At 42.0% G+C, this 16,143-nt stretch overlaps 1 protein-coding gene across 1 annotated transcript in view; it reads right to left on the reverse strand.

The window, feature by feature from the left end:
* Positions 1–1,925: 1,925 nt before the first annotated feature.
* The window catches only part of xxylt1 (xyloside xylosyltransferase 1), a 100,255-nt gene continuing 86,037 nt past the window's right edge, over positions 1,926–16,143 (reverse strand). Inside the window, exon 5 of the mRNA XM_024423175.2 lies at positions 1,926–5,698. Coding sequence (XP_024278943.1) covers positions 5,302–5,698 — 397 coding nt within the window. The 3' untranslated portion in view covers positions 1,926–5,301. The remainder of the gene's footprint in view (positions 5,699–16,143) is intronic.

Raw genomic sequence — 16,143 nt, forward strand, 5'->3', positions numbered from 1 at the left:
AACTGTTCTTCAGGTCCTGGACCATTTTTTTATTAGCTGAATCCATCAGTATTTGGACAAAACACTTGAAGGTATTTTCTTGTTGTTGTAACAACTACTTGTAGAACTTTTTTTTCATTTAAAAGATCCTTCATGTGTGATAGAGCAGGTCACAAGAAAGATTGAAAACAACAAACAGCAGGGATCTAGACAGCCACAAACCCGGGACAATAGTAGGGTCATAGACCCCTACACTAATTATCTTTGATCCTCAAAGTGAGTTTTCACTATTCTACAGACCTAACTTGCTTACCACTTTTTCCATGTAGCTTATTCCTTCAAAGACTCCATGAAATGATGACCTCTTCCTTAATATTTGGTCACATTATTAATATTGTTTCCTAGAATCAAGGGGTGGCTCAACTAACCCCACGTCCCCTACTGTAGGAAACGACTTGTGAAATTCACCTTACTCTACAGGTTGGAAGGCAAGGTTACTGGTTGTTGATCTGTGTGGAATGTCCATACAGTGGTGCTACCAAGAGACTAGCACTTTGGGATGAGGGAAATGCATGTGTGGGAGGAAAGTGACTGAAATAGGTAATGTCTCTCTCACATCCACAACTGTTGTTTAAAGGCACACGTCATCACAGATAATCTGTGTAGCGCCTGACATGAAGCAACAGAGAGGTATGAAAAGTGACACTATTGAGATAGAACTAGAATATAGGACTTTCCTGGAGACACCATGAGCCAATGTCTTTTCTGAGAGTGGTGCGATGTACTAGCTAATTGACAAAACTCATATACTGGTAAATCAATCAAAGGATTTACTGCTGACTATGACATTTATACATCTTGCATCATCAACCTGGAGGGTTTTCACAGGTTATATTTCCAGAATATCTCATGAAACAGATTTTCTTCTAATCTACTCTAATCATAAAGGTTACTTATTTCATCTACATTTGTGGTACATATGAAACAATGTAAGCATCAATACACAAATGACTTGCCTACCTATTAAGCCTCGATTGAGCAGAACTGCGGCTAGATGCATTTCTTACGTTTTTAATCAGCTAATGATTTTAAAAATTCTAACTTACAAACCAGTTGGGAATGTGTTTGCATAAGTGAAGTTAACTAGCTATCAGTTCAGTTGCCATCTTGAGTCCCTATAAACAGATTGAAAAACATATTTGCTACATTTGTCATTGGCTGGCTAGCAAGTTCACCAGGATTTAAAAATATTTCGGGCCTTCATAATTTAAACCTTCCTGTATTCACAATTAGTCAGTTTAGTTGTTCATCTAAAGAGCTGATCAAATCATTTGGATGAGATTGCTTGCTAGCCAGCTAGCAGCGAACATTAGATCGTTGTGTAAATTGTTAGCTGGATAGCTAGCTTGGCTAGTGGGCTGATAAAAGAGAACATGGCATTGTATGTTCAAATTATGGAATAAAAAACTTAATAAAGGAATTTGTTGAATATTTTAAAATAATTTTGTAAGCACAAACATACTCACATTTGACAAAGTTATTCCATATGCTCACTGTTAAATGTTCTCTGAAGCGGGGAATTTTGTCAGCCATTCATTTCTTCTTCCTCCTCCTCTTCTATCTGGCGGTACAAACAAACTTAGTATTATGAATATATTTCACATTCAAACTAAAATAAAGAAAACAGCCTACTTTGCAAAAAAGTATAATCAGATTCTGACATTTCTGAATATCCTACCTGGCGAAATATATATTGGAAGCGGACTTCAAAATCGCCCTTCAAAACGCATCTTATTCTCTTTAGTCCTGCTTGTGGCCACAAAGACAGTATCCTTGTCGATTTGGGACACGGCCTTTGTCTGAATTTCACATGAAACAGATTATATACTCTATTCATAATGTTACTTTAATTTAGCATTACAATAGCATGAAACACAAATGTCCAAAATGTTTTGATGATTTATTCAGCAAATATGATAAAAACCAAGGTACATGAAAGACTGATTAGAGATCCTTTCAGGTAAATGTTAAGGTAAATGTTACAGAAAAGTATCAGAAGTGACAGCGTGGTTACCATTCAATGTAGAGAAGAATGCGGCATAGAAGTATGACATACTCCTTGTCAGTCAATGTTAAAGTGGTATCTTGGAGACCGGTTATGAAAATGCTGTGCACAGATTGCATTATTGCGATTTGTTTTAAATACAGTACGTAGTGCATATATGCTTATTGTGTTGAGTACCCGTTTTTGCTGAATATGCCCTTGAAGAAAACATAACATTTTGGGGTTCCTACATTCAATACAGGAGCATTTGCGGCCATTCAGTGGTTTGAAATGCAGCCAGATAATTTAAAGACACTTGAGAGAAAGTATAGTTGGGTCTTCTGAACCCCTGCCCTTTGAAATTTCATTGCACAATATGACACAAACGAGTGGCACTGACACTACCACAATACAACAGAACACAGCTAATAATCATATGCACATAACCTAAATGAGACAATGGTTAACCTTTCAAAAACAAAAAAAAGTACAGTACAAAAGCAGCAACACAAACATTTAAATGACATAACGTCTAGGTTTGGCTCTGGGTTAACTTGACAAGCACAAAAAAACAACACAAAATACAAGAGATTCAGTCTCACTCAACAAATTTAAAAAAGACATGACTTTGGCTCCGTCATCATACAACAATAGCAGATGATCTTTCCTATTGCATTTTATTCTATATGTTCTGGAGTGGCTTATCCTTAACCTTGATATGATCTGGCAGCACAACACACTGTACACAGGTTGATGTGTCAGAGCAGTCGATTCCTCTTACCTGCAGGCTGATTGCTAGGTTCAACTGTACTTAGTCTGCTCTATAGACTCGCAGGGTACATACAATGGACCAAATCCAAAAAAGAGTGACCTCATTAGCTTGCCTTCAGATGACTTATGTACAGTGAGCTTCAAAAGTATTGGGACAGTGAAATGTTTTGTTTCTTTGGCTCTGTACTCCAGCACTTTAGATTTGAAATGGTACAATGACTAAGAGGTTGAACTGCGGACTGTCAGCTTTAATTTGAGCGGAATTTCATCCATATCGGGTGAACCGTTTAGAAATTACAGGACTTTTATACATAATCCCCCCATTTTAGAAGACCAAAAATATTGGGACATTCACTTATGTGTATTAAAGTAGTAAAAAGTTATGTATTTTGTCCCATATTCATAGCACGCAATGACTACATTAAGCTTGTGACTACGAATGTGTTGGATGCATTTGATGTTTGTTTTAGTTGTGTTTCAGATTATTTTGTGCCCAATAGAAATTAATGGTAAATAATGTAGTGTGTCATGCTAACCTCTCAACATTACAATAACATGGGAGGTTAAATTGCGTCTGTAACTTACAAATAATTTGTAAATAACTGCAAATTGACTGCAAGAAGCCCAAACAGATATAATATTTCACTGAAACATAACAATTTCAAACCTTGCTTACATTTGTATACAATCACATATCTCTCTATTATTTGTGGGGAATACTTTGGAACAGATGTCTAAAAATGTGATCACTTGGAGCTCCTTTACTGGGGTTTTTACAGCCTTTTATGTCTAACAATAAAAAAATGATTTGCTCAGAAAATTTGGGGCGCCAAATAAAATCACAGGCCGCCAGTCGGGGAACCCTGCTCTACTGGCATATCAAAGTTCCCGAGTGGGATTCCTGCTACTCTCTGTCGCTCAGTGGGTAGAGTATGGAGCTTGCAATGCCAGGAGAGTGAGTCAGATTCCCGGGACCACCCATACGTATGTATGCACACATGAATAAGTCGCTTTGGATAAAAGCATCTGCTAAGTGGCATATATATTAACGTCAGCTCCAGGTAACACAGAGACAAACAAAACGGGGTCAATATGTAGTCACAATGGTGGCTAAATCCCACTCAAAAATGTATGTTTGTGTGTGGGCCAAGCATCTGTATGTGTAGCCCATCATCCCTCACCTGTACCGCCCTCTCCCCTCCCCCTCTTTTCTCTCCATTACGCAGTCACTGGGATGTCCTAGCGGGTGTCAGTGTGTCGTACTTCCTGCCCACTCACCCTGCCAGAAAAGAGTCCAGCATTGGTAAACAACAGTGTTCGGGAAGCTACTCTGAAAATATAGTTTACCAATTACTTCACACTGGAATAAGTTAAACTACACTAAAGCTACCCTTAAGAAAAAATATAGTTCATTTAACTAAAGTTACTTTGAAAAAGTACTTCACTACATCCACACTACTAGGTGAACAAATCTGAAATGCCATAGACTACACTTTAGGGTGATATGCAACCAGAAGGTGTAATTTTGCCTATTTAACACAAAAATTATGTTTCAAGTGAGATTTAGGCAGGTCTGATGCTTTGTAAAAGAAATGAAATGATTGCATACAGCACATATTTTATTTTTGCAAAATAAGTAGTGTGTAATTCCAGTAGTTATCTACATCCCTACATAGCAAAACAAGTATTTAACTACTGAAAACACTACCAAGATTTGAATTTAGTTAAACTACCACCAAGCTACTGCAAAATGTAGTTAAATCACTAGTTGAACTACATGTAGTTCACTACACCAGGGCGGGCAGTGAATGAGCACTGATTGTTAACCCTCACCTAATCTTGCGCTGATTAGAGGGAGAAAAGAGAGAGAGACAGACAAATCCAGACTGACTACCATGATACACAGCAAACACACATTAGCACAGATAAAATACTCACACTAATCAGCTCATATTCTCATACATTCTCATACATTACACCAGGGTATTATTACAGTTTGTCAGGAATATTCAATGTAAAGAGTTATTTTTGTTGGTGAAGGTTTGCCATTTTCTCTTATGCACGCTAACCATTCTTTTTTGTACCACAGTCCAACATTCTTCAAGAATGTTAAATGTTCCAAAAAGTGAACTGAGAGAACAAAGTATGGCATTCGGCAATTTTCACCAGCAAGGTCTCTTTATGCTCCACGTTTATCATTAGCATCACTTGACATTAGTGGAGTGAGTGAGATGCCTTGTACTGACTGTATTGCACACCTGTCCAGCAGGGGGCAGGAGTGGGAGCAATGTTTACAGTAGCAGTGGTACAGTACAGAAATGGTTTTGATTCCAAAACTTTTGTTGCCACATGGCTAAACTAAGACCTTTTGGAGTTTTGTTGTGACCCAGAAAGTTGTGTAGCTAATATCTTTTTTCTCTCCAGAACCCAGTCTTGAGCCACAACCTCCAATGAGTTCACCACAAAACAGACCCACCATTTAGGGAAACACATTACGAGGTCCCAACTCAGTCATCGGGTATGGGCGTATTACAGTTTCCATGGTAGATATACACCGGCCCCTCACAGCGGTAGTAGAGCTGGAACACGTCCCCATATCCATGCTCCCTCCACCAGGTACACAGCTGGCGGTTCCAGCCACAGGCCAACTGGTGGAACAGCCCTGGGTGTTCCATACCGATCATGCTGAAGAAGTCCTGGTCCCCCAGGTGGCCCCTGAAGTGGTACTGGTCAGCCAGCTGGGCCACGTTTCTGGGCTCCAGGAGTTGGTTGTAGAGGGCTGAGGTCCGCATGGCCCCTAGGTCCAGCAGCATCACGCCACTGTTGAAGCCCGGCAAGCCGTCGGGAGGAGGCTCCCCCACACGGGACTGAGGGTTCTCCTTACGGTACTGCCAGAAGGTGTGTCTGGAGGGGAAAGAGTTAAGGGGAAGTTCAGAGAAAGAACCAAGAGGTTGTTCCGTAAAGCAGGATGTTCACAACAATGCAGATAGAGAAGTAGTGTAAAGATGTGATTACCTAGTTGTGGATTAGTTGGGATAAAAGAGACAGAGATCATTAGTGCCTAATGATGTCAAATTGACACCAAAAAGTATGACACAATCACACCTGCACTTTAAGTCAACTAAAATATTCAAATTTATAGACCTCAGTTTTCTCAAAGATATCATTTTGAGTGAGTAAAGTATTTTTTAAAGACTGTTTTCTTATGCTACACACCACCATACTGCTATATGCGGAAAGCCTAGACAAAGAATCCTATCATGCATTTCTACATGACACATCCAAAGAGGGGGAAACACCGCCCTGCACCATCGGGCCTCTTCCAGAGTGGACAGCACCTCCTCACCCCCATGCTTACAGGACAACATCCCAATCAGAAGAAACCAACAGTTCAGTAAGACAGCTATGCAGAATTGGCACGAAGAATAGAGCACCCTGCTGCAGCCGAGCTAAACCAGGGAAGGCATCTCTTCTTTGTTATTATCAGAAATATAATTATTAGAAATAAAACTTCTTACCATTATGAGTTCAGTTTTAGATAAGCTACCCGAAAAGGGTTCAAGTTAGCTCATATAAATATCTGGAGCCTCGGAAGCAAATTTCATGAGATGAGTAATTTGCTAATCTTAGAAAATATTAATACATTCGCCATTTCTGAGACTTACTTAGACAACACATTTGATGATATGGCAGTAAGAATACAAGGATATACGGTAACATCCATTGAAAAGAAAGGAATGTCTACAGGGGAAGTGTTGCTATTTCCACTACCGGTCAAAAGTTTTTCTTTATTTGTACTATTTACTACACTGTGGAATAATATTGAAGACATCAAAACTATTAAATAACACATATGGAATCATATAGTAACCAAAAAAGTGTTAAACAAATCAAAATATATTTTATATTTGAGATTCTTCAAATAACCACACTTTGCCTTGATGACAGCTTTGCACACTCTTGGCATTCTTTCAACCAGCTTCATTAGGTAGTCACCTGGAACGCATTTCAATTAACAGGTGTGCCTTCTTAATGCGTTTGAGCCAATCAGTTGTGTTGTGACAAGGTGGAGGGGTATACAGAGGATAGCCTCTGTATAGGTGTGTGTGTGTGTGTGTTTGGGCTGGTCCCATTTGATGGCGAGCAGAGCAGATCAGATCTGCTTCAGGCCAGGCCAGGGTCTGCTGAATAAACAGCCCTGCATAAAACAGGAAGAGAGCTGGTCCAGGAGCCAGATGGAGCGCCAGGGGGCTCTGCCAACTCAGCACCCTGCTCTGCCAACACACTAAGCCCATAGATCTACATAGGACATGGCATCTTAAATGACCATGTGTGTGTATATGTTTGCTTATATATTATCTTCCTACACTGTTACAGTTCCTGTCAGTGGTACCAGTTTGCAACAGAATAATATCTGATATCAGGTCATTATCACTGTTGATGAGAACTTGGTCTGGCCAGAACTAGTCGATCGCCGACTCTCCAAAACTTCGACACCACAGTGCCCCCTAATGGTGACGGTACCTCTGTCTCACCTTGAGGGCAGATGAGGTATGGACTGAGTTAGGGGAGCTTAGGGTGGACAGGACAGAGTCATTTAACCCTCTACACACTGCAGGCTTATCCCTCTTTGCAGCATAAAATATTGAATAATGCATACCTGCCAAGCACGCTTCTCTCTCATAAGCAGCAGCTTATGCAGGAAATCCACAGATTGGCTCGGGGCCTGCTATGTCAGGAAATACCTGGGTAAATGTTGTGAATGCAGGAATTTCGAAATGAGGCTAAATGTCATGGAAATGGTGGCTGATGGGCATGAAGGCACCTTGAGGGGAGCGGTGGAAATGTACGCTAGAGAGGCGGGCCAGGCTGACATACTGTACTCTACGGTGTGATGCGTAGAGTACTGCACATAAGACACACAGTAGCACAGCTCTGATGTGTTTGCATGGACTGATATATTGATATAACTAGGCAGGTACAGGTATATAATTTTGGTGTGAAGCTTTAAAGGTCAGCTGCCTTTAGGTTGTTTAAAACCAGTGAAGTTGTTTCTATGCGGCATTGATATGAGTCATTATTCTAGTGTCAAAATTGACTACAAAGTGTAAGTAGGATAATTTTGGTCATAAATTCCTGTCTCATCCAAAACTGAGTTTTGTAAGTGAGTTCGTCATGACTTACTGGAGGTTTGGGTATGGATTACGATCATGCACATGTACCCAGTGACCACTAAGAGAAGCAGCTGTGCTGATTGCACAATATTTTTACATTTTAGTCATTTAGCAGACACTCTTATCCAGAGTGACTTACAGGAGCAATTATAGTTAAATACCTTGCTCAAGGGGACAACAACATATTTTTCACCTAGTCAGCTTGGAGATTTGAACCAAAGACCTTTCGGTTACTGGCCCAACGCTCTTAACAGCTAGGCTACAATCATAGCAGCCAGAACCTCCAGACAGTGCAACAGACCTGCCCATTACGAAGCGCCTCAAACTTGTTTACATAAGACAACACGTTGCCAATGTTATGCTAAAATAACTGTTGGCCCTAAGCCCTTTATGGAGTGGCCACTTGCTGAAGTGTTTGTCAATCCCTCAAATGTGACACTTTTTGGGGGGCAAAATGAGAATTGAGACGATCAGAGCACACTTGAATAACAACTGCAACTTGTCAATATTCCAAAAACCCATTTGCAAGAATCTTGTGTCCCCGCGACCTGTTTTGCAACATGATTCCTAAAGAAACACTGCCCGACAGACCAACACACACTCTGGTAGTTGTACAAAACAAAATGGCATGAAGCACACACGTCGCCACTCGGCAGTGACTTGATAAGTTGATTGTGGCCTGGCTGCTCAATGTGCTTGCTAGCTACTACTTGCTAGCTTCATTGAAAAAGGAAAAGAAAAGGGAGTTGGAACTTAGATAGCTACTTTGAAAGCTTGCAGGTGATGAAGTTGTAGACATGTTATTGTTCTTAGAAAACAGTCCGGGGCACGCAGCCAGACTTTCCCGACTCGATAGACCGTATGCAGTGCACTGACTAGTTTTACTAGCACCTTTTTTAACTTGAGAAATGCTGCAACAAACACCTTAGCAAGATGCAAAATTGCACAACTAAGACCTGCTCGGGCAAAAACATCTGAATGAATTACAGATTTCTTGATTTATCTTAATTCTGACTATTTTCAAAGGAAGTGACCATTTTGAGGAAGTGGCTATGTTATTGCTACGGTGACTCAGGAGGGACAAACAACAGTACCTGCCAGGGTACGATAAGCGAACATAACACACCCATATCAAACCACACCCCCAAGACAACTCTTGTTTGGCTTTAGTGACGGCCACTAGCATTTCTTAATGAGCAATCTTCAAAACGACGCCAAATCAGGAAGTGCAGTCGCCCTTTAAAGACTGTGCACTTAATTGTGTCTCCTCTGTTGTCTGTCACGTTCTTGGACTTGGGCCTTGGCTTTGTGATGGGAGAAGGTTGCATGTTATCATTGGTATGCTTGCATGGATGTCCACCCTCCCATAGAGGAACACACAGACACGCTGGCCAATTGGCAGAAGCAATGAGGAGCCCGCCAAGATTGCTCTACAACTATTCAGAGGATGGTTTGCAAATGCGCTGTGAAAACACAGGCAATGTGAAAAACACACGTTGCCCTCACCATCTTCCTCCCTCCATCTCAAAGAAGGCTTTGTGGTCTGAAGTTCAGAGGAGCTTGTTCTCAAGGACATTTCAGTTTAAAGTCAGTATCTGAAGTCAGGAAACAATAGAGCGATTGCCTCCTACCACAAACCAATTCTGGCAGTAAAACTGTACCTAACAAGCTGTATAGGGCCATAAGCAAACAAGAAAATTCAAACCAGATGTAGCGTTTTTCGTGGCCGGTGCATTTAATGCAGGGAAACTGAAATCCATTTTACATCATTTTTACCAGAATGTCACCTTTAGATCAGCTTTACTCCACACATAGAATTGCATACAAGGCCCTCCCTCGCTCTCCCATTGGCTAATCAGATCATAAATCTATCCTCCTGCTTCCTGCTTACAAGCAAAAACTCAAACAGGAAGTATCAGTGACGTGCTCAATACAGAATTGGTCCAATGAAGCAGATGCTAAGCTACAGGACTGTTTAGCTAGCACATAATGTAATATGTTCCAGGATTCATCTGACAATAGCGAAGAGTTTACCACATCAGTCACCGGCTTCATTAATAAGTGCATCGATGATGTTGTCCCCACAGTGACCGTATGTACAGTGCCTTCAGAAAGTATTCATTCATACACCCATTACTTATTCCACATTTGTGACAGACCGGCTTGATTCTGTCTTATGTAGCAACATTTGAAATTGTGTTTTTATTTTTTTTATTTAACATTGGATAAAAGTAGTTCTAGAAAATGGTATATCATATACTACAGTTGAGGAACAATGGGAAAGTAATTCCGCTTTGAAAGTTGATCAACTTTTAACCTCACTTTTGAGAAAATGGCCCTTGAATGTTTTGATACCTAGAGTACTGAAGAGCTCTTCTTTGTCTACACCCATTCAGCGTCGATCACACCCTCAAGCGCATTAAGAAGGAAAGAAATTCCACAAATGAACTTTTAACAAGGCACACCTGTTAATTGAAATGCGTTCCAGGTGACTACCTTATGAAGCTGGTTGAGAGAATGCCAAGAGTGTGCAAAGCTGTCATCAAGGCAAAGGGTGGCTACTTTGAAGAATCTCAAATATAAAATATATTTAGATATTTTTAACACTTTTTTGGTTTCTACATGATTCCATATTTCATCGTTACTATTATTCTACAATGTAGAAAATAGTCAAAATAAAGAAAACCCTTGAATTAGTAGGTGTGTCCAAATATTTAACTGGTACTGTATGCCTCATCACAATTCTATCTCAGAGATCTACAGACAGTTCCTTGGACTTGGTATAGTATAGCTTGGACTTGATATGGTATAGCTTCTGCTCATACATGCACGTTCAACTGTGGGACCTTATATAGACAGGTGTGTTTCTTTTTAAATCATGTCCTAACATTTGAATTGGCCATAGGAGGACTACAATTAAGTTTGAGGGGTCAATACACATCCTGCTTTGATTCCAAGCTGTATCACAACCGGCTATGATTGGGATTCCCATACGGCAGCTCACAATTGGCACAGCTTTGTCCGGCTGAGGGTTTGGCCGGGGTAGGCAGCCATTGTAAATAAGAATTTGTTCTTAACTGACTTGCCTAGTTAAATGGTCAAATAAAAATGTACACCGACTATGCACACACACACTGGACTCTACCCACACTCACACTTACTTACGCTGACACCCCAACACACACATTACATACACCCACACACACAACATGCGCACACATGCATGCTGACGCCACACACACATTCACAAGCATTTCACTGTTAGTCTACACCGGTTGTTTATGAAGCATGTGACAAATAACATTTGATTTGATTTGAGCAGAGAAGCTTTGCCGGACTTTCCTTGACTGCTGTGGAGAGAGGCTCAGGCAGTGTCAAAGAAAACCTTTAAACACTGCTTTTATCCACATGCCTCCAACTCCCAAAAACTCCCTTATCTACTTGGTGAACCGATCTCAGAGAGGGAAGGGAGTTTGGAGCCTTTGGCGCAGGAGAGAGCTCATCTCAAAGGCCTCCAGGTGTTAATTCCTGCTATTTGATGCCCCAGACGCAATTTGCTTTTATCCTTGTAACCTCCACTCAGGAGTTTAGCTTGAAAGGCCACAAGAAAGAGAAAACTTCAAAGAAACGCAGAGAACTAAAAGTCTAACCAATTGTTTCGTCTCTACTACCTGGTATGGTGAACTGACAGTTTGAGTTACAGTACTGCATCTCCATTCCTTGGGGTGTCTTCAAAGTGTAACAAGTTCATTGTGAGCTCTACCAAAATTGAAATCACAGTAATACATTTACATAAACCTTTTAAATCAAAGGTAGCGTTACAGCTTTGATACTTAAGAGAAAGCCAGTAATGAAGTTGTAGGAAGGGGGTAGCCACCACTGTTGCCTGGTGACAGTTAATAGACAATGACCTTGTCAACAATGTCTGCTGCACAAAGTGGGCTTCCCTATGAAATAACAAGGCGCTAATAGCGGAATACGAAACGTAAAACATCAGACCAACAGCCCCGTCATATGAACAAAACAATCTATCTCAGATTAGACCTTTCTACTGCCATCAAATGTCAATCTCCCAATGGAGTTTGTCCCTTTGTTAAATGATTCTCAGAGTCATTTATCTTTCGGCATTGTGTGTCAACAAAACAAGGGAGAGTGAAAGGTGAACATTTTCTGTCCTTGTTTATGAGAAGAACATCTTGTTTATGAGAAGGCACTTGTTGTGCTTCAATCCAGATCTTGGGAGACCCTGAGGGGGACTTAACACTATGTCTTCTAGCCAAACAGGATGATGTGAATCACAAACACCAACGCACACTCCAATGCGTGCGTCCGCCCTATTCTGAATGCTAATTCATTAGCCGTGCCCCCCGATACACAAACATGAGCTTCAATGGGAGGATAGTGAGGCGAGCAGGAGGAATAGAGGCCTCGCCTCCTATTGCAAGTGTTTCCTCTCCCTGCAGCTCAGCAAAGTCTAGTGGGACTGACAGCTTTCCTTTGACACTGTAGATTGTTTTATTGCCCCTTTATAAATAGCAGCTATAAGCTCCAAACGTACTTGTTGACATAGCTCTGTTGTACTGTCCTCCTTCCCCGTCCCCCAGACTGTAGGAAAGGGGGCTTTAAAGGCCATCTATCTCCTTTAAGTCAAGTCAGGCGGTGTGCCACGTATTCCGTCCCTCTGTGACCGGCTAGGGCAACATTGACACAGCCTTTCACTCCTCCATATGGCTGTTTTGACACCAGGACTTTTGTTGAATAGCAAGCCATCATACAGACAGAGGACAAACAGCACTAAGACTGCAGTGGAGGAGAACCCTGACCTATACCTACTGCTGAGTTAGGGCCAGGGAGAGCTAGAGCCAGGTTGAGGAGTGAGCTACAATGGGGGAGGTATGTAGTTAGGGTGGGATAAAATTCCATATTGGTGGCATACTTGAATGTCCACAGGGTACGTGCATAAACACATTCACACAGCAGCAAGCATGCACACGCACACACTTCTGTCCACTAAAGTAAATCCAATCCTCTGAGGATATGGCTGGGAAATTGCAGTATGAAAAATGGCTAATTTCTAAGTCCTCATCATGTCTAAGGTCGTTAACATCACAGTGACATAGCCAAAAGTAGAGTAAACATGTTCCTTTCTAGGAATTGAACAAATCTGCTCAGGCACATCCAATTACATGAATCGAGCGAAATGTGCATGAAACTGTGTCACAAAAAAGTTTTAGATAACAGAGCCCAGAAGGAACTGTTTAAAAGGGGACGGCGTGGTTAATGTGCCAGGACACGTGTTAACAATTACTAGTGTACCAGAATATTTCACCTCTCACTTCTCCTGCATGTCAAATATCTCTCTGCTGTTTTCAGCCCGAAGTCTAAAAGCAACAGAGAAACCAGGATTCAGTTTCGCAACATTAGATAAACATGAACTTGATGTATGTAGATCATGGGGTATAAGCAACGGATATGCAACCCAATCGCATGAGGCCAAAGGGGTTGTGGCTAGATGGAATACAGCAGGGATCCTCAACTGGATGTCGAATTTGGCCCGCAGATGATTTTGTTTGGCACCTGAAGGACTCTCAGACCATGAGAAACAAGATTCTCTGGTCTGATGAAACCAAGATTGAACTCTTTGGCCTGAATGCCAAGCATCACATCTGGAAGAAACTTGGCACCATCCTTACGTTGAAGCATGGTGGTGGCAGCATCGGGCTGTGGGGATGTTTTTCAGCAGCAGGGACTGGGAGACTAGTCAGCATAGAGGGAAAGATGAACAGAGCAAAGTAAAGAGATCCTTGATGAAAACCTGCTCCAGAGCCCTCAGGACCTCAGACTGGGGCGAAGGTTCACCTTCCCAACAGGACAACGACCTAAGCACGCAGCCAAGACAAAGCAGGAGTGGCTTCGGGACAAGTTTCTGAATGTCCTTGAGTGGCCCAGCCAGAGCCCAGATTTGAACCTGTTTGAACATCTCTGGAGAGATCTGAACATAGCTGTGCAGCGACGCCCCCCATCCAACCTGACAGAGCTGGAGGGGATCTTCAGAGAATAATGGGAGAAACTCACCAAATACAGGTGAAATACCAAGAAAGGATTTGTACCCCTCGACTTATTCCACATTTTGTTGTGTTACAGCCTGAATTGACAATCTACACAAAATACCCCATAATGACAAAGTAAAAACATGTTTTTAGACTTTTTGAAAATATATTGAAAGTCAAATACATAAATATCTCAACAAAAATTATGTGAACCCTTTGGAATTACCTGGATTTCTGCATAAATTGGTCATTAATTGGTGTTAATGGTGCCGGAGGAGATGGCCGCCGTTTTACGGTCTCCTAACCAATTGTGCTATTATGTGTTTTTTTTTCGTGATATTTGTAAATTATTTTGTACATAATGTTTCTGTAACCGTATCTTACGGAAGAAAAGAGCTTCTGCATATCAGGACAATGATCACTCACCTCGGATTAGACAAAGATTTCTTCAACAACAACAACAACAAGCAGGATTCAAACGATATTCTCCAAACAGTCCACAGGGCAGACATCCCAATTATTCGCAAAAGGAAGCGACGCAGAGAACGAAGAGCCGAATGCCTCGTCCGGACCCACAGAAGACAACTAGGAAAGCTGCCGTTACCGTCAATATTACTCGCCAACATGCAATCATTGGACAATAAACTAGACGAGGGAAGATCACGAATATCCTACAAAAACTGTAATATCCTATGCTTCACGGAATTGTGGCTGAATGACGAGGAAATAAGCAAACCGGAAACCACTCACCCAGAGGCCGCGCTCCTAGTGGCCAGAGACTTTAATGAAGGGAAACTTAAATCAGTTCTACCAAATCTCTATTAACATGTTAAATGTGCAACCAGAGGAAAAAAAAATCTAGATCACCTGTACTCCACACACAGAGATGCGTACAAAGCTCTCCCTTGCCCTCCATTTGGTAAATCCGACCACAACTCTATCCTCCTGATTCCTTCTTACAAGCAAAAATTAAAGCAGGACGCACCAGTGACTCGGTCTATAAAAAATGGTCAGATGAAGCAGATGCTAAACTACAGGACTGCTTTGCTATCACAGACTGGAACATGTTCCGTGTTTCTTTCGATGACATTAAGGAGTCCACCACATCAGTCACTGGCTTTATCAATAAGTGCATCAAGGACGTCATCCCCACAGTGACTGTACGTACATACCCCAACCAGAAGCCATGGATTACAGGCAACATTCGCACTGAGCTAAAGGGTAGAGCTGCCGCTTTCAAGGTGCGGGACTCTAACCCAGAAGCTTACAAGAAATCCCGCTATGCCCTGCGACGAACCATCAAACAGGTAAAGCGACAATACAGGGCTAAGATTGAATCATACTACACCGGCTCCGATGCTCGTCGGATATGGCAGGGCTTGCAAACTATTACAGACTACAAAGGGAAGCACAGCCACGAGCTGCCCAGTGACACGAGCCTACCAGACGAGCTAAATAACTTCTATGCTCGCTTCGAGGCAAGCAACTCTGAGGCATGCATGAGCGCATCAGCTGTTCCGGACGACAGTGTGATCACGCTCTCTGTAGCCGACGTGAGCACATAAGGCTGCGGGGCCAGACGGATTACCAGGACATGTGCTCCGGGCATGTGCTGACCAACTGGCAGGTGTCTTCACTGACATTTTCAACATGTCCATGATTGAGTCTGTAATACCAACATGCTTCAAGCAAACCACCATAGTCTCTGTGCCCAAGAACACAAAGGCAACCTGCCTAAATGACTACAGACCCGTAGCACTCACGTTCGTAGCCATGAAGTGCTTTGAAAGGGTGGTAATGGCTCACATCAACACCATTATCCCAGAAACCCTAGACCAACTCCAATTTTCATACTGCCCAAACAGATCCAAAGATGATGCAATCTCTATTGCATTCCACACTGCCCTTTCCCACCTGGACAAAAGGAACACCAATGTGAGAATGCTGTTCATTGACTTCAGCTCAGCGTTCAACACCATAGTACCCTCAAACCACATCACCAAGCTAAGGATCCTGGGACTAAACACCTCCCTCTGCAACTGGATCCTGGACTTCCTGACAGGCTGCCCCCAGGTGGTAAGAGTAGGCAACAATACGTCTGCCACGCTGATCCTTAACACTGGGG

Source organism: Oncorhynchus tshawytscha, linkage group LG06 (assembly GCF_018296145.1).
Source record: "Oncorhynchus tshawytscha isolate Ot180627B linkage group LG06, Otsh_v2.0, whole genome shotgun sequence".
NCBI classification, from domain to species: Eukaryota; Metazoa; Chordata; class Actinopteri; order Salmoniformes; family Salmonidae; genus Oncorhynchus; species Oncorhynchus tshawytscha.